Consider the following 25944-nt stretch of genomic DNA (forward strand, 5'->3'; position numbering starts at 1 on the left):
ATTTTTTTTAATATAGAAGAAACACTATCTGAGAGCAAAAGTCTAGCTTTGAATATGACTTTTTATTTTTTCTAGGTACACAGTTCATCTCCCACCTACATTTCTATTCTTGTTTTCAGAACAATAGCTGGAACATTTTGATAAGTGTGTGGAAGGGAAGAGAGACAGCAGGAAAGTGGAGGAGGGGAGAGGGGACAAGCCTTCATTCCATTAGTATTATCAGGAAATTGATTTAATATGCATCCCGGTCTCTTTAAATAGAGCTGCAAGTTTGAAAGGGACTAAAGATGTGGCTTGCAAGAATCCAAAGCAGATGCAAAGAGAGAAGCACCTACCTCCACACCCACGAAGACCCCTCGCATCAGAAGGGAATACCTAGCGTATTACATTATACGACACAGCATCCAACGACACTTGCTTTGGGTATCTGCCCCCTCGGTTCTGAATTTCAGAAGTAGTCAAGGGGTCGTTTTCCCAAAGTATTAGGGCAATCTCAATTCTTTTTTCCTCCCCCAGAAGTTTAATGCTAATCAAAGCAGAATGTCTAATCAGTCCAAGATGGTCTGTCAACTTGAATTATCTGTTTGTCTTCCTATTTACTGTATCTGTCTGTCTACAGTTCTTCGTATCTTTGTGAAGATCAGTTATTGGGGCCTGTGTTTCCTTCTGACTGGAATGGCTACCAGATGATCCTTCCTGGTGATATGTTGATGATTTGCTAATTTATGGCTTTTAAAATCGAGGAATCTGAAAACATGGCTGGGAGTTCAGGCTGCGCATCACGTAGGCCCCGCGAGGAGAGGGCTGGACGGCTTGCTTGTCAAGGGATAGAAGTTCGTGTGAAAAGCAAAGCCTTGGTGACATTTCAACCAGAGTGATGTCTGTGATCTAAAAATCATGAATGGCATCCTATAGGAAACACCCCCCACAGGAGTAGACCCCCACGGACCACATCAAGCTGTGCAGAAGGGAGAGGGAGGACTGCCCACGCTGTGTGTAGAGGGGAAAGGAAAGGAAAGGCGCATGGTACAGGGCCCAAGGCAACACCACACGAATTAACCCCACATCCTATTCCCAAGTGCTAGAGTCAGCCCTTATCAGAAAAAGGCCAGATGGAAATGTTATTGTAGGAAGACGGTCACCTCTGGGAACCAAGAGGGGAAGCTTATGTAAGCTCTGAGTTTGAACTCCCCAACCACTTTGGTGGCCAAACAATGTATAGCTCAAGAGAGCTGTGGCGTATTTGGAAATCTCTATAGGTGTGGCGACGTTTATCCCCGGTGCTTGTGTGTGGCGAGCACACAATAATCACATGTGGGATGATGGTGATGAAGGCCAGGACTCACGCTTGCTCTCCTGGGGAGGGCATAGACTCCGGGGTAGATTAAGTGAGTCTTTGTAAAGAAATACCGTTGACCTTTGAACAAATGGGGGCACCGACCCTCATGTGGTCAAAAATCTACATGTAACTTTTGACTCCCTCCAGAACTCAACCATTAATAGCCTACTACTGACCAGAAGCCTTACCAAGAACATAGTCACCTGACACCTATTTCGTATGGGACATTTATTATAGACTGTGTTCTTATAACAAAGTAAGCTAGAGAAAAGAAAATGTTACTAAGAAAATTCTAAAGAAGAAAAACACATTTACTGTACTGTACTGTATTTCTCCCAAACAGTCCGCATGTACATGGACCCACGCACTTGAAGCCCATGTTGTTCAAGGATCCCCTGCAATGTCTGTTCTGGCACAGTAGCTCCTCTAAGATGCCAATCCTTTAAAAAACAAAAAGTGGTCTCGAACCACAGCGGGCAAAGCTTGAGTGTGATTGAGAGAATGGAGTGGGACTTCAAGACAGCCAGGCAGGAGGGAATAGAAAGTGGTCTCAGAAAGGAACAAAGGACACACACCGAGACAAGGAGGTAATTTCTGATCTGAGAAGAGGGCACAGAATTAAATAAGAACCCAATAATAAGGAACCAGGGAAGACTGCCCTCTCTCAGTAAGTCAGTGGGGACGACTGTACAGGCAAAGTAGAGCCTGAGAGGAAAATATGATTTTAAGACTTAGTCCCATGAAGGTGAACCAAAGATGGATGGTTGAAGAGGGGTTCATGTAATATGAATTTTAAAACTAGGGTGTTGGCTCTCCTCGGCTTAGGAGTACCAGAAGTGGGGGTCAGCCACCAGGGAACAGGCTATACCAGGCCCTCCTCTGAAATGGCACCTCCCAGGACCTCTTCAGGGTAACTTATCCCTGTTTGTCTCTATAACAGAATTTTAGTCTTTTTTGTTTTCATTTTTTGCCACAGGCATTAAAATTTGTACTTGGCATTTTTGTCATTCATAGCCTCGCACATTGCCTGTAACCTCCTGGTGACTGCAATGACCCTGAGGACAGGTCCGTGGATAGCTTGCTCCCCACTGAACCCCTTGCACCCAACACAACCCACATTGTGCCCAGCACGGAGGTACATGGGGAACATCCACAGACTGAAAATGATCCACTTGCCATGATAACAGGAACAGAGAGGGAGGCAGGAAACAAACTGTGCTCCAGTATTTCCTAGGTCATGAAATTCTTATCTAAATTACTGAATACTCTTTAAAATATGACCACTACATTAAAGAACATAATAAAGTATCTGATTTCATTTTAGGTGGAAAAGCATGATAAATTCTGCCAACCTCTATGGCTTTAGGGCTCCCACCTACAATCCAGAGATGACAACTCACGTTGAAGGCAGAGTCTGCCCTAACTCCCTCCAGGAAGACCCAGCCTCCTGAGGGAGAGAGGTACCACTCCCATCCAAGGCTCTGAAACAAGCCCAGAGAGTGTACCTAACACAGGACTTTCCAGGAGGGGCTCCTGTGACTCGAAGTCTCACTAAGGTGAAGAAACCACCCCCAGATCAGCCACGGAACCTAAGGGAACAGGTGGCTATGTCTGCCAGGGCTGGGAACATTCTTCTCAAGATGCCACTCAGATATGTTCTGCCTGGGGTGGGCGGGAGGGAGGTGTCCACACCTGGCAGATCACTACAGTCCGCCATGGCTGGTAACCTAGGAAATGAACTCCCCAGAAAGGGGCTGAAAATGTCAAGACCCCAAAATAAAGCACAAATCTCATTTTGGTCAATGATCCCTCCGTCCATCCTTGAGAGCCCCTCGTCGTTACAAACATACAAGAGATAAATACATTTCTAGTCTCACCAAATGGGAAAAATCAAGGAAGAAATGGTTTTGTCCCCTCTCCACATTTGGTCCTTGACCCTGGGGGCGAGGGGCAGGACCCTAAGAAGCAATAGGTGAGCATAAGGAAGAGAGAGGCCCATAGTGATACTCAGGCATTTCTCTTCTTCTCCATCATGTGCACAGTGTTGTGGCCCCATCCATGGGCAGGCGTGGAGGAAAACATACAACCACAGGACCATAGAGTTCAGAACAGAAAGACTGTCAGGAGATGATCGCTAGAGGCAGCACAACCATGAAGCAGACTGCCCCTGGGTTCAAATCCCAAATCTATCCTTTATTTGCTGCGTAATGTCAGGCAAGTCTCGTAACCTCTCTGTTCCTTAATTTCCTCACCCACTGCAAAGGGAGATGGTAATGCTTTCTTTATGTGGTTGCTATGAGGATTAAGAAATATGCAAGTCTGTAGGTATTACTACTGTCCGAGAAGGCAGTTTTAAGTTTTTGGGTCATAGTGATTCCCTTTTCATCAGCAAGTATGTGGCATTCCTCTGTCTACATAAAGAAAAGTTCTGAGGGAAGCCATAGCATTTAAGTTCTACGGACAGCTTTCCTATATTGAAACTAAAGCCATATTAGTCTGTGACAATTGTTCCCCAACCAGAAGGGGGGCTCAGACTCTCCATGAGCCAGGAGACCCTTCCTTCAAGTAGACCTCATTCGCTTTCCTGGCACCCTTTTGCCTTCATCTTGTCCTCTATTATTATTATTCATTTTCCTGTCTCTGTATCTTCTTAGCCTTTGCTACCAGAAATCAGTAGAATAATCCAAACACATCTCATTCTCCCTTCTCCCAAACACCTGACCAAGGACTGCCTCAGTTTGGGGTCCCAGAAGCTCATCATGGGAAACACAAGGTCTGGATGGCTCCCCGGCCTGGCCACCTCTAACAGCAGATGGATTCCTCTCTGTGGCTGATTATTTTCCATGGCCCTTGGCCATGTGACCTCGGACCATGATCTTGTCAGTTCTCATAAATTAAGCAGGAGTGGCTGAGTCACACACAGAGGGGAAATCTCTGGGGAAAATGACAGGGGCTATGGGAGGAAGAAGAGCAAACCGGGATTCCAAAGGCCATGGGAGCCTCACCCTCCTGCTCCCCACCTCTGAGCAGCTTTGATTTTACATGAAGGGAAGGAGAAGGAGCAATGCGCCCCCTGGGGGGGGGGTGCAGGCTGGGCTGCAGGCGGGCTACCCTTCAGAATAAGATCTGGGGTCTCAGCCCAAGAGGCCATTTGTCCCCAAGACCTCCAACCCACAGAGACTGCCGGCATAGGCCACACACTGAACCCCTGATATTACTGACACCCAATTCCTATTCTTAGGAGTCCTGATACATCGTAATAAGATAAAGTAGAGAACAGTGGACGCTCACACGTGCACATGTCCCCACATCTACCACTGGTTCTGGAGGTCCTGTGGGAGGTCAAGTGAGGAACATCGATACGAGTGCTGGAAAAAGCCACTCAGGCCCTTGATCCCATGTTGATGGTGAAGATGTTCTGGGGACGCCATGCGGACTGTTTACATTACGCCCAACACATAGATGAAAACCGAAACTGAGGCGCCAACAAAAATCTCCATGTTCTCCAATATCCTGAAATTGGTGTTGCATAAACAAAACCCTAAACTTCTCTGCCTAATTTTTTGTGTTTTTGATTTTCTGGTTTTTGGGTTTTTTTTTTTTTTCCCTCTAAATCATCTTTAGATCTCAAAGTTGTATGTGTCTGTAACTTTGGGTCACAAGTTCCCTTAAATTCTGTGACAAGTTAATGCATCGTTTGAGAGGTTATTCCTAAGTAATATACACACATGCAATCCCCTCTACTGTGTATATATTTTAATTACACTCTGGGCATTCACTCGATGAAGTCTTGGGGAGAAGGCTATACGTACGTGTGTCTGTAAGTCTAGTGCGTAGATTTTTGCATACACAAAAACATGGGGCAAAGCATGCTATTTTAAGAGTCTGAACTCTATCTTTCAACAAAGTTTAGCTGCTTTCCTTTTGCAAATGCATTTAATTTTATCTGGAAACTTTCTGACATTAGAAATAGAACAACTGTAGTTTCTCATTATGTTTGCTGCCAGAGTCCATGCTCGCTTGCTCAACTAAAGACCTTATATTGCTAATTACTACCACATGCCCATATCCCAAGCGAAAGAAAACTTATTGATTCTGACAGCCCATTCTCTCAACACTGAATTCCAAATGAAAACTCAAATTTTGGCCAAACATAACATTTCATCAATCTTGTTCTACTGACTGAAAAACAACATCAAACAAAGGGTGCTAATGGCCCTTTATTACCGTTCCTTTCCCAAGCTTATATTTTCTGATGAAAGATCTAAGTGACCAAAGGGCTTCTTTAAACTACTTAGTAATTAGCTTTTGAACCAGGAAACAATGCGTAAAGTAAAATGAACGGTCCCAGTGTTGATGACAGGACCTACTCTCTGTCCTCAGGGTCAGGGGACATCGGAGACCCAAAGAGCACATTAAAAGCAAAGTGTGTATTTTCATAAAGGGAGAAGAGAGAAAGCGAAAGAGAAAAAAACCAGGCTAAAAGGCCGTGATAAAAGATGACGGAGACAGACAGAACAAAAGCCACGAGAAGTCTGTGATCTGAAGTCATCAGCACTTGAGGGTTTGAGTGGAAGTGCCAAGGCGAGAAAGATGACCAGATCGGACCAGGGGCAGGTGAGAGGCCACTGCTCTGAGGCCCCCTCTGGGGCGCCCACCGACAAAAGCCACCAGTCACCCAGCCCACCCACACTGGACCAGGGAAACTATTTAGAGAAAAACATTGTACCCGGAGTGAGAGTCAAGAAATATGGTCCATGTACACGTCGGGGCAATTGACTTTATGGGCTTCTTTGGGGGCCATGATAAGGAAATGCTGGGTTAGAGCTAGTGGGGTGGGAGGCCGTAAAGAGAGCCCAGTTCTTCAGAACGCCTTCTGCTTTATGGCGACCTGTTCACACCTTAAAGGCGAAATGGGCAGAGGAGCTGTTTTCCTCTTGGCAATGGAATAAATGACCAATGGGAATCTCTGGACTTATCTGGCCTTTTGGATCCAACCAATGGCCCAAAAATCAGAACAGCTTGGTTCTCATCTCATCCAGGGCTGTTAAGGTAATAGGAAGAGGAGGGCTCCATTAGAGGGAAGGTGGAAATGTGCTGCCTCCGCAGAAGAGACGCCAACTGGCCTCCTCTCGCCCACTGTCCTTTGTTCCTTTGAAAGGAAACTGGTGTCCTGTGGGTAGTTCAAGAAAATGAGTTTTGGGTTGTTGTTTTTTTTTCCACCTCCTCATTTTCTGAACGAAGGCCTGGACACCTGAGCTCAGGAGGCTCTGGGATCACCCACAAGAGATGAGATCTGCTCCCTCCAAGAGGACGGTCAGGCTGGGAGGAGGTGAGGGGGGAGGGCAGAGCTATGGTTTTATTTTCTCTTATAAAACAAAACAGGCTATTCAAGAGTTCATCTGAAAATGTATCCGAGGGGGGAGACCCAGTTCCGCGGTCAGAGCTTCTAGGACTGCAAAGGGGCCTAAGTGATGAGAATCCTCCCATCTTGATCTGGATGGTAGTTACTGAGCGTGCACGCAGGGACATATCCCTCGAGCTGTGCGTTAACCCTCAAGTGTGCCTCTTACTCTGTGGACGTTTGAACAAAAACAAAAACAACGAAGCTGAGGACCCAAGAAAAAGCTTTAAAAAAAAAAAAGTGAAGTAAAGAATGGGTGCCATCAGCCCTGCCTGGCGCTCTGGCCGAGGACAGAGAGGCTGAGGCCCCGCTGTTCACAGAGGAGTCAGGTTTCTGGTTAGTGATGAAGGCTTGCAGTGATTTGGAGATTGGTGGAATGATTGGACCACAAAGTGAGCCAGTCCCCAAGAAGAAAGCGCTGAGGTACAGGAAGCCCAACAAAAGCCTCATCGGGAATAGGACCCGTGCTCCAACATGCCACAGATAGAATGTGTCTTGTCCTGAGGAATCTCAACAATGTAATAGTCCCTCTGAGGACAAGCTTGGTGCCTCCTGGCTGAAGAGAATCGGTTTCCTGGCTGCTACACTGCCTTGACGGTAGGCCAGGTGACCTTGACCCTGCCCTCCCTAAGGCCTCCCTGCTGGAGGACAATCCCATGTTATTGCAGCACAAAAATCAAAACAAACTAACGAAACTCCTAAGATAGGATCACATTCCTCTGGGGGACCAGAATGTAGTCCCTGAGCCTGTCGATGGAAGAATGAATGAGCTCGGCTTCCTGGGGAGGGGTTAGAACAGAAAATACAGGCCCCGTCATCTGGGAACCCCTTCCAGGAGAAATGCAGTATGTGTCTCGGTACGACGGGTGGGGAAGAAAGCCATGAACGGGCACAGGTCTGGGTAGGCGGTCTGTGGGGGACAGCTTGCTGGGGTAATTCCGACATCACAGCCCACACAGAATATGGCCCTTCCCTCACAGAAGCTTCTGGGGGGTGTAGGGGGGAGCGGGATTCCTGTGTCACCGCCAGAGGGGCTCTGGAAAGTCACTCAACCCCATCTCTTCTGATGCAACTGACTTACTTTCTGCCTCCATGTTTGTTAAAAGTCCCGCCGAATTTATTCCGATTCAGGATGAGAGCAGCAATTTCGGGCACGTAGCGGGCAAACATTGCCTACATGCATGAAACAAAGAAAAAAGAGCCAAAAAAAAAAAAAAAAAAATGGCATGCAGAGAGGATTCTACCACAGCGGAGGCAGCAAAACCTCTTGGCATACTTACTTTCTTCCACTAACCGCACTATAGGAGCCCCCGTATTTCTTGCGGTTTCCTATTAATTCTATGATTTCAGGGACGTAGCTGGCAAACATGGCCTGAGGAGAAGACAGGAGACAGAAGAGAGACTGAAAAGACAGGCCAAAGAAAGGGGGTGACCTTTTCAGAAGGGGAGGGGGCTCTAAGATCCGAAAACACAAGAGGGTTAGGACTGCAAAGGTATATACTAATACAGTGGATTATAAAAATAAAAGCACAAAAAGGGCAAGCTCCTGAAATACACAGGACAAAACAAACATGAGCCAACCTGGACAACTACAAAAAAAAAAAAAAAAAAAAAAAATCACAGTCAGGATAAATGCAAGGGAAACAAGAATAAAGAAACTGACATCCAGCGTTTCTTGCTAAAGGGAAGTCAGTACAAGGGGTGCATGCTGGTGAAATCACAGAGTCACACACACAAGGGCAGGAGAAGACCATTCTAGTTAAAATTCACAGGAGAATCGATGCCTTTTTGAGTCACAAAAGACAGTAAACACCAAAAGAAGAGTAAAATAATACATACACTTTTCTGTTTAAAAAAAAAAAAATCACCCAAAAGCACAAAAGGTAAACTTAGGAAATCACATGGGAGGACAGAATAGCAAGGAGAAACACAAATCTGCCATGTTTTGTCCAACAAACATTGTGCTTGTGGCTGGATCGGTGGGTCTCGTGAGCTGTGGGGACCGCCCCGGCACGGAGGAAATGCTTGCCCCAGTGGACACACGCACATGTACATTCATATACATTTTGTAAATGTGTATGTGCCGTATGCATACAGAACAGAGAGCCGGATATGCATCCCAAAAATGCATGTGCGGTGCACACATGTGGAAGCCGTGTGCGAGGGAGGATTCTAATCTCCGCATACGCGGCAAAATCTCAACTTCAAAACGGGCTACCTTGAAAGACAAAATGCAGCAACCAACGTGTTGCCAGAAATCCCCCTTGAACATGACATCACAACCGACAGATATGACCTGCAAAGGCCAGAAAAGCAAACAGCAAAACTTTCTGACTTGGGGTGGGGGACACCCCACGGGTCGCTGCATCGTGGAGCTGGTCGGCTGCTTAGGAAACCACACTGGGCTCACGTAAGGACGTCCCCCTGCAGGAGACCTCTAGGCTTCCCATCCTCCGCGGGGACCCTACTCTTCAGGGCAGGCCCCAGCCACAGTGTTTGTTGGAAGTTAGGGGAGGATGGTGAAGGGTGTGGAGGAGCTCTTGAAACCGCAAACTATCTAGAGAGTGTCCACAGCGTGGACTGGGTCGGGGACAGCAGCTGTCCTCCCTGAGAATCAGCTGCTGAATTACGTTACCAAGGGACAGACGGTCTCACTTAATAAGTGAGCATCCTTTTTTTTTTTTAAGATCATTAGGTTTCCTCCCGGTGAAAAGGCTGACCCCGACAAGGACAGGGCACCTGGGTCACTGGGAAACGAGTCTAACATACCTAAGAAACACGCAGGAAAGTCACCATTGCGTTTGGGTTTACTTAGCCCAGGGGTAACGCTAAGGCGATCACTTGCTGGTAATGCGGAAACACAGAATCTAAAATACAAAGCTTTAAAGAAACGGATTGTAGAAAATATTAATGACCATAAAAATCGACATCGTAATAAAGAGTTTTTACCAGTCCCCCGAGGATGAAGAAGACCATGAAGAGGCGCCCGAGCGTGGTTTTCGCGTAAACGTCCCCATAGCCAACAGTGGACATGGTGACCATGAGTAAGTAGACACATTCCCAGTATGTGAGAGCCTGGTTGTTCTGGAAATTCTCCCACGGGTCCCCTGAATTCTCCACCTAAAGCAAGGGGCCAGGGAAGGGAAAAGATGACATTGTGTTCATAGGATATACCAGGAAACCAAAACCTTTAGCGGCCTCAGCATCTGTGGCCTTGAGTGAGCTTTGCAGCAATGACTCGGAACCTCTGAGCAGGTCACAGAGAAAACTGCAGCAGGGGGTAACACAGGTGTGTCTTCCAGGCTGATGCTTCCAGGCAGAGAAGGGGAAGGAGCAGAGACAAATATCCCTAGTCCCGTTTTCTTCTCATTGTTGAAGATCTGAAGCCAGCGGAGTCTGAAGGCATTGCCCCCAGCCACGTTTTACAGCATTACCTTCAAGGAAAGAGCCAGAGAGCCCTGCCCTGACCTTTCTCTGTGAGTTCCTGTTCAGTCTCTGAGGGCCTGGCTCAGGCCCTCCGGAAGAAATTTGAGACTCTCCCACCAGGGGCCTCCTCTTTTCATCATTTTGACCAAGGCAATGCCTGGTGGGCTTCGCTCATTCAGACCTTACACCTGAACCCCCATCAGCATCTCTCGGAGTCTGACTCTGCTCTCCTGGCTTTGCAGAATGTCAGGGATGGCTCTACCCTGCAAAGGGCAAGAATTTCCCTGAGTGCATGAAAGTCGAGCTCTTGAGAACAATTTGCTTTTGTGCAACCCCTTAGACTGAGGGTCAGCAAGCTTTGTCTGTAAAGGACCAGATAGTAAATATTTTCAGCTTTGTGCAACATTCAGTTTCTGATCTCTGTAGCAACAACTCAACTCTGCGGCTGGCAAATCAGCCAGAGGCAATACTTAAGCTCAAGAGAGAGTGCATGAATTGGGAGCCCTTTGTCCCCAGGGGTGCAGCGCACCCAACTTCACATAACACCTTACCTTTCCGTCAGTTTGATCCACCAACAAAGCTGTGAGGGAGGCAGGAGAGACACTCGAGCTACTACTCTCAGGAGAGAGGGAGAGATGCGGCTGGATCTCCAGGTCTTCCCGGGATCCCAGCCCTGCCATATACCTCACAGGCAGTGCCTATGACCCACCGGCATGGCCTGTGTGGGCAGCCAGCCACCCCCAGGCCCCAAACCACCAAGCCTCTGGTTCTTCCTTGGCAGAAAGTTTCCAAAACCAAAACATAGCCTCTTTCACACATCACTTCTTGAGCTCAACATGCCATATTCATGGAGCTTTCGTGGTAGAGCAGAAGCTACTTCCCAAAATGCACAGTGAGCTCACCTCACGGGACTACTGAAAACCAAATACGGTGATGAGGGTATTACCTACTGAGAGTTATTTCAGCCCAGAATTCCATCAGCATAAAAGGGTGGGCGGGGAGCCCTCAGATCTAGTGACTGAACGAGAGCCCCAGCTTCCATTCCGGGTCCGCCTCCCACGACAATTACATAAATCCCGATGATGGGAGGTAACTAAAGGCACCTTCCTCCCCTTAACACAGATAGAGCCTGAGTAAAGGGAAGGCACATTTACTCAAAGCTCCCGAGATGAGGCTCCTTCCAGTTTTAACAGTTTGTGCTTGTATGAAACACGCTTCCAACAAAAGTTGTGGTCCCTAAAAGCAGGAATAAAGGTCTTCCTTGAGGAGGTGGGAATTACTTGACTTAATAATGGAAGCCTTTCAAAGAGTCATTAATTTAGAAGAATTAACATTTTGGAGATACAAAATAACTTGACAAGTAATCAGGCAAAAGAATCAGAGGTGGCTTTTTGTAAGGGGGAAGCGGAGAGAAATTGAGGGATCTGAATTTGTTGTTTATTAAGATGTGGGTCAAACACCCAACCTTGTTGCGAAGACCTTTTCAAGTGTTGGCTGAGGACGCACTGCCATCTTGTGGTGTACTGGGGTTACTGCAGACAAGGTGAAACCCACCCAACCAGTGAACTGAAAAACGCAGGTTAATGAAGCGAACATCATTCACCATTTGGAACTAGTTTAGGGTAAAAGGGTTGGAAACCCAGACAATGGCGCAGTTGCTTCTCCTGCTCCTACACTCTGCAGCGAGGCTGAAGTTTCCTTCAGAGAGAAAAAATTTAAGTCATAAAATGACGCAGGGACAGACTTACTGCAGAAAAGTCAGAGCTGAAGCCCCGTCAAGGATACTTACCAAATGGATGAACCCCGCTGCTGTTAGCCATGTGCTGATAAATATGGAGAGCAGATTCACCAGCTTGATGGAATTACTGTGCAAAAGAGACAACAAGCAAAATCCCCAAGTTACAAGAGAAGACCATGTCCGGGCTGCCTTCCAAAGTGACAGCAATCTTTAAAGGACAAGCCGCCCACCTCTAGTCCCCAGTGTTTCCTCCATCATAAAGGACGGTCCTGGAAGATCCTACATTGGTAGGTAGGGACAAAACCTATAGAAAAATGACATCTGGGCCATGAAAAGTGGGTTTAATTTTTCTTTTTTTTTTTTTTTAAGATTTTGTTTATTTATTCGACAGAGAGAGATCACAAGTAGGCAGAGAGGCAGGCAGAGAGAGAGAGAGGAGGAAGCAGACTTCCCACCAAGTAGAGAGTCTGATGCGGGGCTCGATCCCAGGACACTGGGATCATGACCTGAGCCGAAGGCAGAGGCTTTAACCCTCTGAGCCACCCAGGCGCCCCTAATTTTTCTTTAATTAAATTTTATTTTGAAAATTTTTATGTCTACAGACATAACCCTTAAATACTTCAGCATTTAACACCTAAGAAGGACACCGTGCAACACACTCTACAGTTGTCATGCCCAAGAAAATTCATGTGAATTCAGGAATGTCATCTAAAATACACTCTTTCTTTAGAATTCTCCAGTTGCCCTGAAATTGTTTAGTGATATTTTCATTTTTTTTATCCTGACACAGGAACCAGTCGAGATTCAGGAATTGCATTTCATTATTATGTTGCTTTCTCTATTCCAGGGGTCAGGAAACTTCTTCTATAAAGGGACAGACGGTAAATCTTTTAGGCTTTGCCGGTCACAGAGTCGCTGTGACAACTATCCTACTTTGCTGCTATAGCGTAGAAGTCAGTAAGAGAAGGATGTGTCTGCATTCCAATAAAGCTTTATTTACAATAACAGGCAATGGGCTGGATTAGCCCTTGGACTATACAGTTTGCCAACCCCTGCTTTCTTCTCCTCCCCCCCCCAAACCTTTTATTGGTTCCCCAGGACATTTAATCTTCCGTGCACTCAGGTTAGCTGTCTTATATAAGAATTCCCATATTCTGGATTTGTCTGATTGTCCCCTCATGAGTAGATCCCATTTAAATGCATCTGTTAAGAATATCTGCCTGGGCTGGCATCACATCAGAAAATCTCAACTCAATTACATTAGGTCCAGTCAGTTGATTAAGGTGGGAACATGAAATCTTGCTACCAAAAGGAGTCCACTTCCCTTTGTAATTAATATGTCATCCATGCAGTGAGAATCTGAGACTTTATGAATATCCTGTTCCTGCACAACCTCCTGCCTAATAATGTCAGCATCCATCAGTGTCCTTGAGAGGATCAGTTAGGACTCACTAAAGTCTAAGCACCCTGAAAGCAGAGGTTTTATCTGCCTGGATCCGTGAGTACAGTCAGTGCCTGGCACATAGGAGGTCCTTTATGCATAAATCCTGAGTGAACTGGTCCCTCCCCCTGGACTCTTCCCTCTTGGCTTCACCCCGTTCACTCCCGCTGGGGTCTAGCTCCTTGAACAGTGTTGTTGGCAGGTCACTTCCCTATCCAAAGGCTCCCTGTTGACTAAAATGTTGTTTCCAAACTCCTTCCCTCCTCCACCTGCTGGAGGCTCGGGTTCAACTACCACCTCTTCAACATCAACTCTTGAAACCTCCATCACAGCCAAATGTGGGGCCTCCATCTGTTTATTCTACTACCAAAGATGGTTCTTCCTATCTTTGCAAACATTTCCCTTTCTTCAGAGCCTGATTCAATCCCCACGTCCTTATTAAAGTCGTCCCCTCACATGGGATATGAAAGGACTCCTCCTGGCTCTTACTTCCAGCCACTTACAACCCCATTATCCGAACACAACTTTTGTAATGTTGTTTTAGATTGTTGTCTGTCTCTTGTGTTCCTGGCTGTATCTTACGGAAATAAACTCTATTTTCTACCTCTTTTAGTCTCTCTGTAGCGGCGGAATGCCACCCCCGGGGGGTTCTGTCCATCATTCTTGACTGATTGTTCTCTGCCCTCTCCTACTTCTTTCTCATGTGGAACCAATGATTTAAATCCCGAGAGTTTAAAGGACATTGTAACAGTAATAAACAGTAATGGTTCACACTGCTCACCATTCTAAGTGCTTCCCGTGTATTCCCTCCTCTACTGTTCATGATGACCCTATGATGTCACCCACACAGGAAGTAGTGTGTAGGAATGTGAGCCGGGGCACTTTGACCAGAGTGCACCCTCTTGGGCACTACGAAGTCCTCTTGGCCCCTGGCCTTCAGAGTCATAGACTGGTGTCCGTCAGAGTCTTCCCTGATCTGTCCCTGTGCCCCAGGCACAGGACAGGAAAAGCTCAGAGAGAGTTGCCTCAATGAGGAGACAGACTCTCTTAAACATATTGATGAACCTCTTGAACTTCACAAAAAAAGAACGGAAAAGAAAAATTCTGGTAACTACATCTACCCTGGGGTCACTATGTGAAGGAAGGCAGGAGGGGGCTGCAGTCCAGGGTAGCCCGGGGGTTGAAGGAGGAGCCCCTCAGTGGAGGTCAGATGAGCAGTTCCAGAACGGGGACAAGGCTAGAGCCCTGCTTGCCTTTTTCTTCAATCATCTTTTCTTCACAGAATTGAGCAGAGCAGCCCATGGTCTTGGTTTTTTCTAGAGCTTGTTCTGACAATTCGAGGAAAATAGAGCCAAATATTTTAAAAATTTGTTTGATACTGATCTTTTGAAATGGGTGGAATGACTTCCTTCTGGTTCAAAAATCTGGTTCAAAAAAAAATTTTTTTTATTGTTCAGAAAAACAATAAAAATGTCCACTCCATCATTCTTAGTCATCTTGACAGCTGCCAATTTATAAAAGTTGCCTATAAAAATTGCCAATATTTATTGAGTCCCTATTATATGTGCTAGGCATCGTGTTGAGTTCTTTATTCTGCTCGGATTTTTACCATTCTACCTTTTGATGCAGGTACTATCACTGTTCCTGCTAACCAAATAAGGAAACTGAGGCTTGGTGTACTTAAGCAGCATGCCGGAGAAGATACCGTAGGCAGGTGGTGGGATTAATATTCGAACCAGCCCTGTCTGACCCAAACCCTATAATATAACCCCAATGCAATAATTGGGAGAAGCCTCACAGATCTCTGTGTCTATTGCTCTTGGGTTTCCCACATCCCTTCCTCAAGGACAGCCCTGTCCTCAGCCTCTGATCTGGGTGGGTATCATTCAAAGGCTCCCACTTCTCCTATCTGGGTGGCCTGAACCACACAGGCTGATGGAGGAACTCTCGACTCTAAATGGCTATGAAGTAGGGCTTATCGAAAGCATTTTTAAGGAATGGAGTGGGAGAGAAAGAATCTGACTCCTTCTGAGATTCAGGTGCAAAAAAAGTATAAGTCTGGGGCTCTGGAATGCCATCTGCCCTGGAGAAAGCCTGCCTGAGAATAGGACCTGGAAGGAATAAAGAGAAAAGCAGAATCCTGATGGGAGACTTTGAACCCCTGGATCTAGACATGTCTAATTCTGTCTTGAATCCCTGTCATTATCAAGGCTGGTTCAAAGTACAGTCTGTCCCTCACAATTAAAGCCATCTGCTCACGACAGGAGGGGTAAAATCCAAATTGTTCTCAGAGAATCTAACAATTGATTGGGTCTGTGAAATAGGTCCGGGATCATTTCTACCTAAGAAAAGAGGATGGATCCTGTACCAGGATCCTGTACCTGTGCTCAGCAGGATGCTTAGTTCCACGGCTCTGCAGGGTCTGGATGGACCTGGCATTTATAAGGGCAAGCACAGATCTGCTGAATCCTGGCCTTTGTCTCTCTTCCCAGATGCTACTATGGGTCATGCAACCATCTCTAGGTAGTTTCTGAAGCTGTAAATGGAAACCACCAATTCACCAAAATAATGTTTAAAATCTTCTATTTCAGCCTCTCCTGAGAGCTGAGAGATACCATAATCCTTGCCTTTCTGTTCCCTAGAGCAGCCTGTCAACCCCAGAGGCCAACTCACTGGACTTCCAGAGCATTCTCGCTCTCGAAGGACAACCCCCGACCTCTCCCACCCAGAGACTGTCAGAGTAGAAATTAAATGTATGGATCTAAGGCATCCACCCAACGAGCTATCAGAAGCAGAAACTCTGATAGCCAGTGAACTCCAGTTCATTGTTGCAGCTGGGACATCAATTAGTTTCTCAGTGGGAAGGCAAACTCTGGCACACTCCTCTACTTTGTGAGTCCTCCAAGGTGTGAGCTAACACGGGGAGGGAGAAGCAGATGAGGAACAGGTAGCTGGCATCTCAGAGAAGCATGTACGTATGGTCCCCGACTTCATAAGCATTCAACTTTTAACGTTCTCGGTGTGAAAGCCACATGCCTTCAGAGACACGAGATTTGGGGTTTGGAATTTTGGTCTTTTCCTAGACTAGCGATAGACAGCGTGATTTCTCTTGTGACCCTAGGCAGTGGCAGTGAGCTGCAGCCCCCAGTCAGCCTGGTGATCACCAGAGCACACAACCGACACACAACCACTGGTTTTCACTTCTGGTATAGTATTCAGTAAGTTACGTGAGACAGTCAGCACTTGATTATGAAAGAGGCTTTGAGTTAGATGGTTTGGCCCAGTTGTAGGTCAATTTAAGTGCTCTGAGCACATTTAAGATAGGCTAGGCTAAGCTACAATGTTCTAGACGTCAGGTGTAACAAGTGCATCTTTGACTTGGGGTATTTCCGACTTACAATGGGTTCATCCAGACATGACCCCATTGTACATCAAGGAAAATCCGTGTTGTTCATTTTCCGAAAGGGTAATTGAATACCAAACTGATTCACTTGCACACTCCCAGATCCTTGGAACCCAAACAAAGCAGTGCCTGACCAATCACCATGCAGAGCCCTCTTGAGATATTAAAACTATTGTAGCCTTTGAGCCTCTTAGTGGTTTGGAAAAACAACCTAAATACGATGATTATTAATTTCTAAATGACTGTCATAATGCTATTAATAGTGCTTAAGGGAATTCTTGTTGTGCGTAGAACAGTTCATCATTGTCGTGGAAAGAGTCCATATTCAACACTGAAATCTGATTATTTTTATGGCACTAACATCATTAAAGATTGTCAGCATCAGGAATTTGCTTTCCAAATTAAACTGTACAACTGTACAAATTAAACTAAAAGCTCTGTGAAAAGGATGCAAGATTAAGTCTTAGTGGACTTTCTCTATACTCTGAAATTTGAACCTTACCAGGTTGCACAGGGCTCCTTGGGAGGAGGGAGAGGGTAGCAGGGTTAAATTTGTGTGTTCTGTATGGCAAAAGGGTCACTGGAAATAGGCATAGCTTTGTGACCAAGGTCCCGGGTCTGAGCCAAACATGAACTTCCCAGTGGTTAGAATATTGGAACCATTCACATTCAAGCCCCTTTCTCTTGCCTTGAGGGAGGAATGGACTCGGACCTTATCATGAGAACCTACCTCATCCAAAGGAGAAGTGAGTTGGGGGAAATCCGAGGGGGACACAAACCATGAGAGACTGTGGACTCTGAGAAACAAACTGAGGGTTTTGGAGGGGAGGGCAGTAGTGCATTGGGTGAGCCTGGAGGTGGGTATTAAGGAGGGCACGTATTGCATGGAGCACTGGGTGTGGTGCATAAACAATGAATTTTGGAACACTGAAAAAAATTAAATTAAATTTAAAAAAAGAAAAAATAAAATCATTTTCATCTTGTCTGTTATCATTTCTGGGTCCCCAACTCATGAGTTCTCAATAGTCATTAGAGAAATTTACATGACTGGATACAGTGAATGTTCCAAGGGCAGGCACAGATATCTTCCTATTCCTGCAGATCAGAGACCTTCCCAGGACCACGTACATGCTGGAAGAGAGAAAGTATGTCTCTTTCTGAAAGCATAGCTATGAACCCAGAGCTAGTGTGTGCCATCTTTGCCCTTGCTGTATTTAACAAGACATGTTTTGGTTAACACTGAAGAATGTCATTCATTTTCTACACAACAGGGCAAATCTGTCCCTGCTCGGCTTGTCCACTATTTTCCTCCTTTGTGGCTGAGTGCACAGCCAGGTGTCAGTGGCTTTATTTTGTTTTATTGTTACCTCTGCTGGACAGATGCAAGGTATCCACCCTTGAAAAGTCAACTCATGAGACCACACTGAGATGACTGGGCTGAACTATAAGCAAAATCAAGTTCTGTCCATTCTGCCCCTTACATACCTCTCCACCCCTCTTCCTGCTCTCCACCCCGACCTGCACTGCTCAGGGCCATTTCCTGGTACCATGTGCCTGGACAACTGCCCCGACTGGTCTAACGGTCTCCAGTTTTAGATGCCTCAAACCCATCATACAATTGGTGGACTAGTCAATCTTTCTAAAACGTAAATCTGACCACATTCCTGTCCTACTTAAACCCTTCAATGATCCCCTCTCACTGTCCGAGTTAAATCTGTGAAGCCCAGGAGCCTTCATGGTGTGGCCTCCACCTGGACAACCCCTCCATAATGAACCCATCTCCATAATGAACACTCTTTTTAAAGAACTTAACCTTGAAGCCATTTCCAAGGTCACATTTGTAGTACCATGATTTTAGTTCTCCAAATGCCCCCCTAAAACGTGTGGGTTAGGTAAAGGATGGTGCACACGCACCATGGAATAGTCCGAGGGAAATAAAAGTGACATGGGAGAGTGCTCGTAATGTTTGTCTTACCCACAGGTGGGGGGGGAGGGGGAAGGTTACACTTTATCTTTTATGCTTTTCTATATCTTATCAGAGAGCACAGGGTGGGGAGGGGGGTGGATCCCAAGCAGGCTCCACACCCAGTGTAGAGCCTGCGGTCACTGCCACAGGGCTCAATCTCACAACCCTGAGATCATGATCTGAGCTGAAATCTAGAGTTGGACACTTAACTGCTTAACCGACTGAGCCACCCAGGCGGCCCGAGCTCAGTCTACTTTAATAATTAGTAAGGCCACTGTCATTCGAAACAAATTGTTGGATGACCTATGTTTTCATCATCAACATGTACACATCAAGTGAGACGTGAGACACCTTTAAAACCGAGCTCCTTATTTTCCTCTGATGCAGAATAATTACATGCCCTCTCCTTGGCGAGTCTGCTCGCCAGGGAGCAGGGCCACTGATGTACCGCCAAAAACTTGGACAAAGACAGGGAGGGGACTCTGTTCCCTTCAACAGGCCATTTTCCAGACATGGAGCAAGGTAGTCACTGCCCCCCCACCATTAGCTATCAGTTTAAAGAAGGGCCCTGATGCTGTCCCATCACTGTGACTTCTTTCTTTCATCTGGGTTTTCTCTATCATCCTGTTCACTCTGGTTTCCTTTGCTGCCCACTTAGTTCTCTCTCTCCCCCATATATTTCTTTGCTCTGTTTCTTACAGCTCTCTGCCAAGCAAGGCAGCCAAAGGACAGAAAATGAATCTGCAATTTCAAGCCATTATTTCAAATCACATTTGCAACGTCTCTATCCCTACCCAATGCCACAGATCAGTGGGGGCCACCCGAGAAAGCCAGACAAAATCCCCCTAAAGACGATTCCAGGGCTGCACCCATGCTCCTTCCTGGAAGGTCACCGTGAACACAGCAGAGTACAGAGGAGTCACCAGGAAATAAGCTCTGTGTCCAAAGCCCTATGAAAACCAAGGCTTCCGGGCACCTGGGTGGCTCAGTGGGTTAAGCCTCTGCCTTCGGCTCAGGTCATGATCTCAGGGTCCTGGGATGGAATCCCTCATCGGGCTCTCTGCTCAGCAGGGAGCCTGCTTCCCACCACCCCCCCGCCCCGCCTGCCTCTCTGCCTACTTGTGATCTCTGTCAAATAAATAAATAAAATCTTAAAAAAAAAAAAACAAACAAAACCAAGGCTTCCTCTTTCAGGATCTGGGCTCAGGGGTCCACAGAGGGAAGAAGCTGAGATTAGCCAGGCATCCAAAGAGAGAATGGGCTCACAGAGCTGGTCTAAAGCCTCTACAATTAAGTCAGGTTTCTTACAATTAACTTAAATTTTAAGTCCTTACAATTAAGTTTCCTTCTGTGCCTGGGATCTGGCCCTAGCCTGCCCTCCTAATGTCATCTTTGTTTTCCTGACACCAAGCCCCCAGTATCCAAGAGCGCAGGATTACTCAAAGAGCCCCAAGGAACGATTTCTCTCACCTGTGTGCTTTGTAACTTCAGTGATTGGAGGTTTCTGGCCCTCACCTGCCCAAGCCCAACCCTCCTTGGATAACACTCAGAAGCTCACCTAAGACAATCCCTTTTCCTTAAGAAGAGCCTTGAAAACCCCACGCTCATGTCAAGCCTGATGTCATTCCTCTCCTCTGTACCTCACGGCCACACCCCCCCACCCTGATATACTTGTGTCCCAGCACCAACCCACCACAGATCTTGCTGGCTCTCCCTCCCCTTGCACTCTCTGAGAACAGGACGCTACCCTGGCCCCCGCCTGGCTGCTGGTACGAATAGACGCTCAATTTAGGCTTGTTGAATTAACTCGGTCACCCACACACACACTAGGAACCAACACGATCCAAGTGTAGGGTTATGCTCAAAACCCCCTCTACCATAGAAAGAGTTGAACTGAGTGGGAAGTAGGGTGCTGGGGAAATGCTGTTTGGACCTCCGGAGAGCAGACCCCCAGCAGCCTGTCAGTCTGGGACTCCTCCCTAAGACCACTCTCCCCCAACTTACAGTCCCCTCTTGCCCTAGCTGGCTGCTTCGGCTTTCTCCCCTGTGCTCTGGGAGAATGAAACAGCCTAACTGTGGGGTTATCAGTCGGGATGTTGGTGCTATTTCCTGCACCTAAAGGAGAGGAAGCTTCTCCAAGGAATGGGAAATTGATGGGTCTCTTCACAAAAGTCCAGGGAAAGATATTTTATTCACCTGGCTTATAGTCTTCCCAAGTCCAAAAACAATCCATATGGAATGCAAGAAAAACAAGAACACAGTTTTCTTTCCACGTTATTCCTTGGAGTCATGGCACATTCTTAAAACACTGGTGTCAGAGAATTAAAAGCCCCTGAATTTATGGTGTACACACAAACCAGGGAATGAGGGGCATTACAGCACGTTCGAGAATGTGGTTAACTCCACATAGCGCCTTCCCCACCGTAAAAAACAAGTGTCTCTTAAATACACTTCCTGTGCGTGGCCCTGCGTACACACCAGTTCTACCCTAAAAAATAGAGTTTAGCAGGGCAGTTGTGACACAGGTAAGCATGGAGGGTCACTAGCTTATCCGTTCTTCTAATTTCAGGAGCAGAGTCCATTGCCCCCAAGACCCATAAAAAAGGAGAAGGAACCGAAAAAGTTACTGTCACTCAGAAGAAATACAAAAAGTAAAAATATAAACTCTATCTTAGTCATATTACATACTAGTAAATGGAACATCAATAAACGCTCACCCCAGGGTAATGCAAGTGCAGGGCATGGGCTGGGGGGGACCCAATAGGGAGGACTTCTATTGCGGAAGACGCTCATTTGCTTTTTACCTTGGATAACAGAAAGCGGATTTACCCTACATATGCACAGATGAAGAGTTGGTGAGAAGACACCAGTGTGGAATTAAAACACACACACACAGCAAATAAGTAAATAAATAAATAAAACAAAACATGCGAACCCCAAAGACGGAGGCCAAAAGCTTGCCGTGTGTGTTGGCTGTGACAGGTTCGGGAAGCCGAGTCCCAGCCTCAGAGACTGGGAAAACAATGTTGAATCCAAAGCCCCCGGAATGCAGGTGTATTAATTATAAATCACAAAATCCAGAAGTGTCCTGTTTTTAATCATTTATCAAACACATCAACCTCAGAGGAAATGGAACATTAGCAGTGAGCTTCTTAAAGTGTAATTTCCTACACGAGAAATTTATGGCCTATACTTATTCTCCATTAGAGGACGTCTAACCTCTTTTATTAGTTTATTCATCAAGACAGCCTGGTTTCGGGCCAGCTCTGCAAACCCGCAGGTCATCGGGAAAGGGGTCTCTGGGGAATTTTTCCTCCTGGTCCAGTAGTGTTTTCCAGATCATAACACAGTTAACAGAAGTAGTCATGGTACATTCGGCGGGAGGTTTTTAGGTATTCCCCAAAAGGCAATTCACAGAGCGAGCCCCAGGGACTACCGTGGCTATAAAGTGAACATCTAAAATGTACTTTGAAATGAAATGATTTTCTGTTTGCCGTATGAGGCTTGTGATTGCCTCTCAAAGAGCACTGCTTCCATTGCTTTTACGTTCAGGTTCAATTTCTTATTTAGTGATGTAATAAAGGGGCGATTTAGAACCCACGAGCAAGGACTTCCCAATCAATGAGTTTCTCGATCTCTCATCCACTGGGCACCGTCTCTCCAGGATGCTGTGGCCGATTTCCAAGCAACCCGCACAGCCCCCCAAAACTATCTCCTTCCCCACATGCACAGCTGTTTCTCTGTTCACCAGACGGCCCCCAGCCCTGCAGGAGAGAGCAACCCAAGCCCTACTCTGTGCTTTCTCCAGACCTCTGTGTGAGATCACTCTTTCGGAGACTAACAGAACTCTCAGCTTGCGGTGATGAAAACAAAAACACCCGATATGTACAAACTGGTGTGGGGGGCCAGAACAAGGGGAAAAAAAAGGTGAATAAGAACATCTTACCTTGTTTTAAGGATATTCAGAAACTGCAAAATTTCTGAAAACTGTATCAGTCTGAGAGCTCTTAAAAATCTCAAACCTGGAAAGAGAAATGAAATAGAGACACATTATTCTACTGCGTGGTTTTAATGTTCACACTCAACCGTTTGATCTACAGCTGCCAGGGTTGAAGGGATCTGAAGTTCTTACAGACGATTAAGCCATCCCGTACCTTGAACATAGTCCTTCATTCTGATTCTTGACTGGTTTAGTCCCTGCTGGTAAACTTTCCTATTAAAGGAGGCCTATTTTGAGCCACTGTAGAGGAAGGTCCGGTGGGGAAAGCCCCGTTAAAGGAGGCTTCTCCTTTGCTCATCTCAGATTTAAAGTGCTGTTTCTAAGTTGCCTACTCTTTTGAGAGGATTTTGTCTCTGAAAAACACTGGGAATGGGGCCAGGTAACCTTTATGCTAAGAGCAGATTACAAACAAATCCGATAACCTGATGTCTTTGATTTTTTTTTTTTAAACTGTATCTTCACGTGATAAAATGAAGAGTAAAGCCCACAGTGTGATCCATTTTCTAGAGAAGTTCTCTATTTCTCTCCCAATCAAAAAAAAAAAAAAAAAAAGTCAAATTGGTAAGATCTCACACCCCATAACTTCAGGATCCAAAACATACATATTTCTGCTTTTACTAAGCATCAAGATAAATGCCTGTCCTTTCTAAATTGGCAACCTCTGCTGAATGGAAACCAAGAGCCAGCATTTCTAGACAGCAGAAAAGAGGGACAGGTACCAGGAAGGAAGATACTATCCAGGATCAGAGAAAATATAAATTATTGTTGCGTTTTAATAGCCTGGGGTAAAATATATTTCTGTTGAAATCAAATTCATGAGTCAAAAACATTCTGAGTCACTCATGGGGCTTTCATGCTTGGCCATCATGTAAGAGAATCACTGACAAAATGCTGATTATCACAGCTTTGAGAGAGTTTCAATATCACACCCTTTGCTAAGGGGATTTTCTTGTACAGATTTTCCGAAAGCATTTTGTCGAGTGCCCCCACATGCCAAGTGCAGTGCTGAGCCCAGGGTGGGCTAAATTGTTGACAGGCAGCTCTTGGCTGATGGGTGAGACTTTATTCTGCCCCCGTATGTGAGGCAGGAAGCGGTGGGAATGGGAAGAGGCTGGGGGAGTCAGTGCAATGAATCAAGGAAAGGAGACAGATGGGAAGTTTTCCACTCTATGGCTCCACTTTGGGCCGAGTTAGATTTCGCCTGTTCAAGCATTAGGGGACAAGGAAGGGCTAATGCAAAGCCCAGGAGGGGGGAAAAATCCCATTGCACAAGAGAGAGAAAGGGATAATAGCTCGAAAGGGAAATTTCTCATCTAAAAAGGATTTACCTTCATGAACAGAAGATTTTCTCAGAAGACGCTGGCCTTCTATGCCAAATGATATTTATATTACTTTTATTAAACCAGAAAGTGCAGAGATGAGAAGGGATGTTGATGAACGGAAGGCCCAGGAGCCGAAACACAGTCCTAACAGAACTGATGAAAGGTTCACTTAACGCAGCCGAACGCTGCAGAGAACAAACCTGAGAAATAATCCCAGAACACAGAGAACATAAGAAAAAGGGAGAAAAAAGGATGAAATCTAAGAAAATGGAAATGGAGGGGAGATCACAGAAATCCAACTTATGAATAAAACATGTTCCAAAGGGAAGTACAAACAACCTGTAGACCTTAAGTAACAGCTGGGACATAATCAAAAAGAACTTTCTAGAAAGGAAAAAAGGACCGGAGAGTAAGAGCCAAAATGAATGACCATCTCTAAGAAACTCATGTCGAGAATCTTTTCTTCAAATTTTAAGTATTAACATAAATTAAAAAAACAAAGTGCCAGGGTAGGAAGAGGGTCACCATGAATGCCCCAAAGACAACATGATGTGATAGTAGGTATCAATGACAATGGGCAACACTCAGACTCTTAAGACAAGGAGAATCTGGCCCAAGACTTTTATGCCTGTCCAGCACTTGTTCAACAATAAAAATAAAAACAAAAAATGTCTTCAAAAGCCCAGGACTTCCCAGAAAATATATTGCTTGTGCAAAATATTTTCAAAGTTCTCAAGCCTTATTAAATCAGAATGAGTGGCAGAGGCTGGGAGGTATATTTGTAATAAACTCTACTGTTGGTCCTAAGCATCCAGCCCAACCTGATGGCTGGTCTCAGTCCAGCATCATCAGCACACACTGCTGGGAGATAAAGTGACACATTTAGAAATCTGAGGTAGAAGCCTAGCAGCACTGAAACCAGTAAGGACACAGAAGGATGTTTTAGTGTCATATTAGCTGCTAATAGTTTCAGCCTAAAAATCCTGTGTGTGCGTATATACGCACATATATATATCATATACAACATATAACATATTACATATGTAGTATATATGGTACATATATTACATATATAGCACATATACCACATATATGTGGTACATGTATTACATATATAGTATATATGTAAATATATATTTATGTATACATATATTTGCATATATATTTTTTTATTTATAGAAACAAAAATAGAATACAAATGATGAAAACTTTGAACTGAATTTCTTTATTTTTACTGTAGGTGATACTTCTGCATCCTCTATTATTTGTCTGCAGCCTCCCTATTTATTTATTTGACAGAGAGAGATCAGAAATAGGCAGAGAGAGGAGGAAACAGGCTCGCTGCTGAGCAGAGAGCCCGATGTGGGGCTCAATCCCGGGACCCTGGAATCATGACCTGAGCCGAAGGCAGAGACTTTAACCCACTGGGCCACCCAGGTGCCCCAGCTTCCCACATTTTAAAGTGACTCATAAAAATATAATAGAATAAAAGCTTCCCTTGTTACGGAGCTGTATGGAAATAAGGGTAGGAAACAGCGAATGCAGCAGCTGTAGGTCCTCTAGTCTTGCCAGAGGTGAACTGTAGACCTAGATCTGAGCATTTTGTCAATAAAAAAGCAGAGAGACACTAGAAGATTAACAATGTACAGGAGAGAAAAACAAGTCAAACTGTCTGGAGAGATAGTCATCTGAAGCATGGACCCCTCAGCTCCCTAACTGCTTTCTGCCCTGGACCCCGCTGGTGGATTCTCAGCACAGCAGCCAGAATGAACCTGGGAAACAGTAAAATAGATCATGCTTCCCCTCCGCTCAAAATCCTCCAAGGTCCCATTTTAAGAAGAGTCAAAGTCCAAGTCCTCCAAGGACCTATAAAGCAACACCACCTCATTTCCTTGCAGATCTGAC

General features: G+C 45.6%; 1 protein-coding gene across 29 annotated transcripts in view; it reads right to left on the minus strand.

Moving 5' to 3' along the window:
- KCNMA1 (potassium calcium-activated channel subfamily M alpha 1) overlaps nucleotides 1-25944 on the minus strand; it is a 730062-nt gene that overhangs the window by 221963 nt on the left and 482155 nt on the right. For all 29 annotated transcript variants that reach the window (XM_046026770.1, XM_046026771.1, XM_046026772.1 and 26 more), the window contains exons 6-9: nucleotides 22664-22739; nucleotides 11959-12034; nucleotides 9693-9863; nucleotides 8024-8115 (exon numbers count right to left, since the gene is read on the minus strand). In XM_046026770.1, coding sequence (XP_045882726.1) covers nucleotides 8024-8115; nucleotides 9693-9863; nucleotides 11959-12034; nucleotides 22664-22739 — 415 coding nt within the window. The remainder of the gene's footprint in view (nucleotides 1-8023; nucleotides 8116-9692; nucleotides 9864-11958; nucleotides 12035-22663; nucleotides 22740-25944) is intronic.

This window comes from Meles meles, chromosome 13 (genome assembly GCF_922984935.1).
Source record: "Meles meles chromosome 13, mMelMel3.1 paternal haplotype, whole genome shotgun sequence".
Taxonomy (NCBI): Eukaryota; Metazoa; Chordata; class Mammalia; order Carnivora; family Mustelidae; genus Meles; species Meles meles.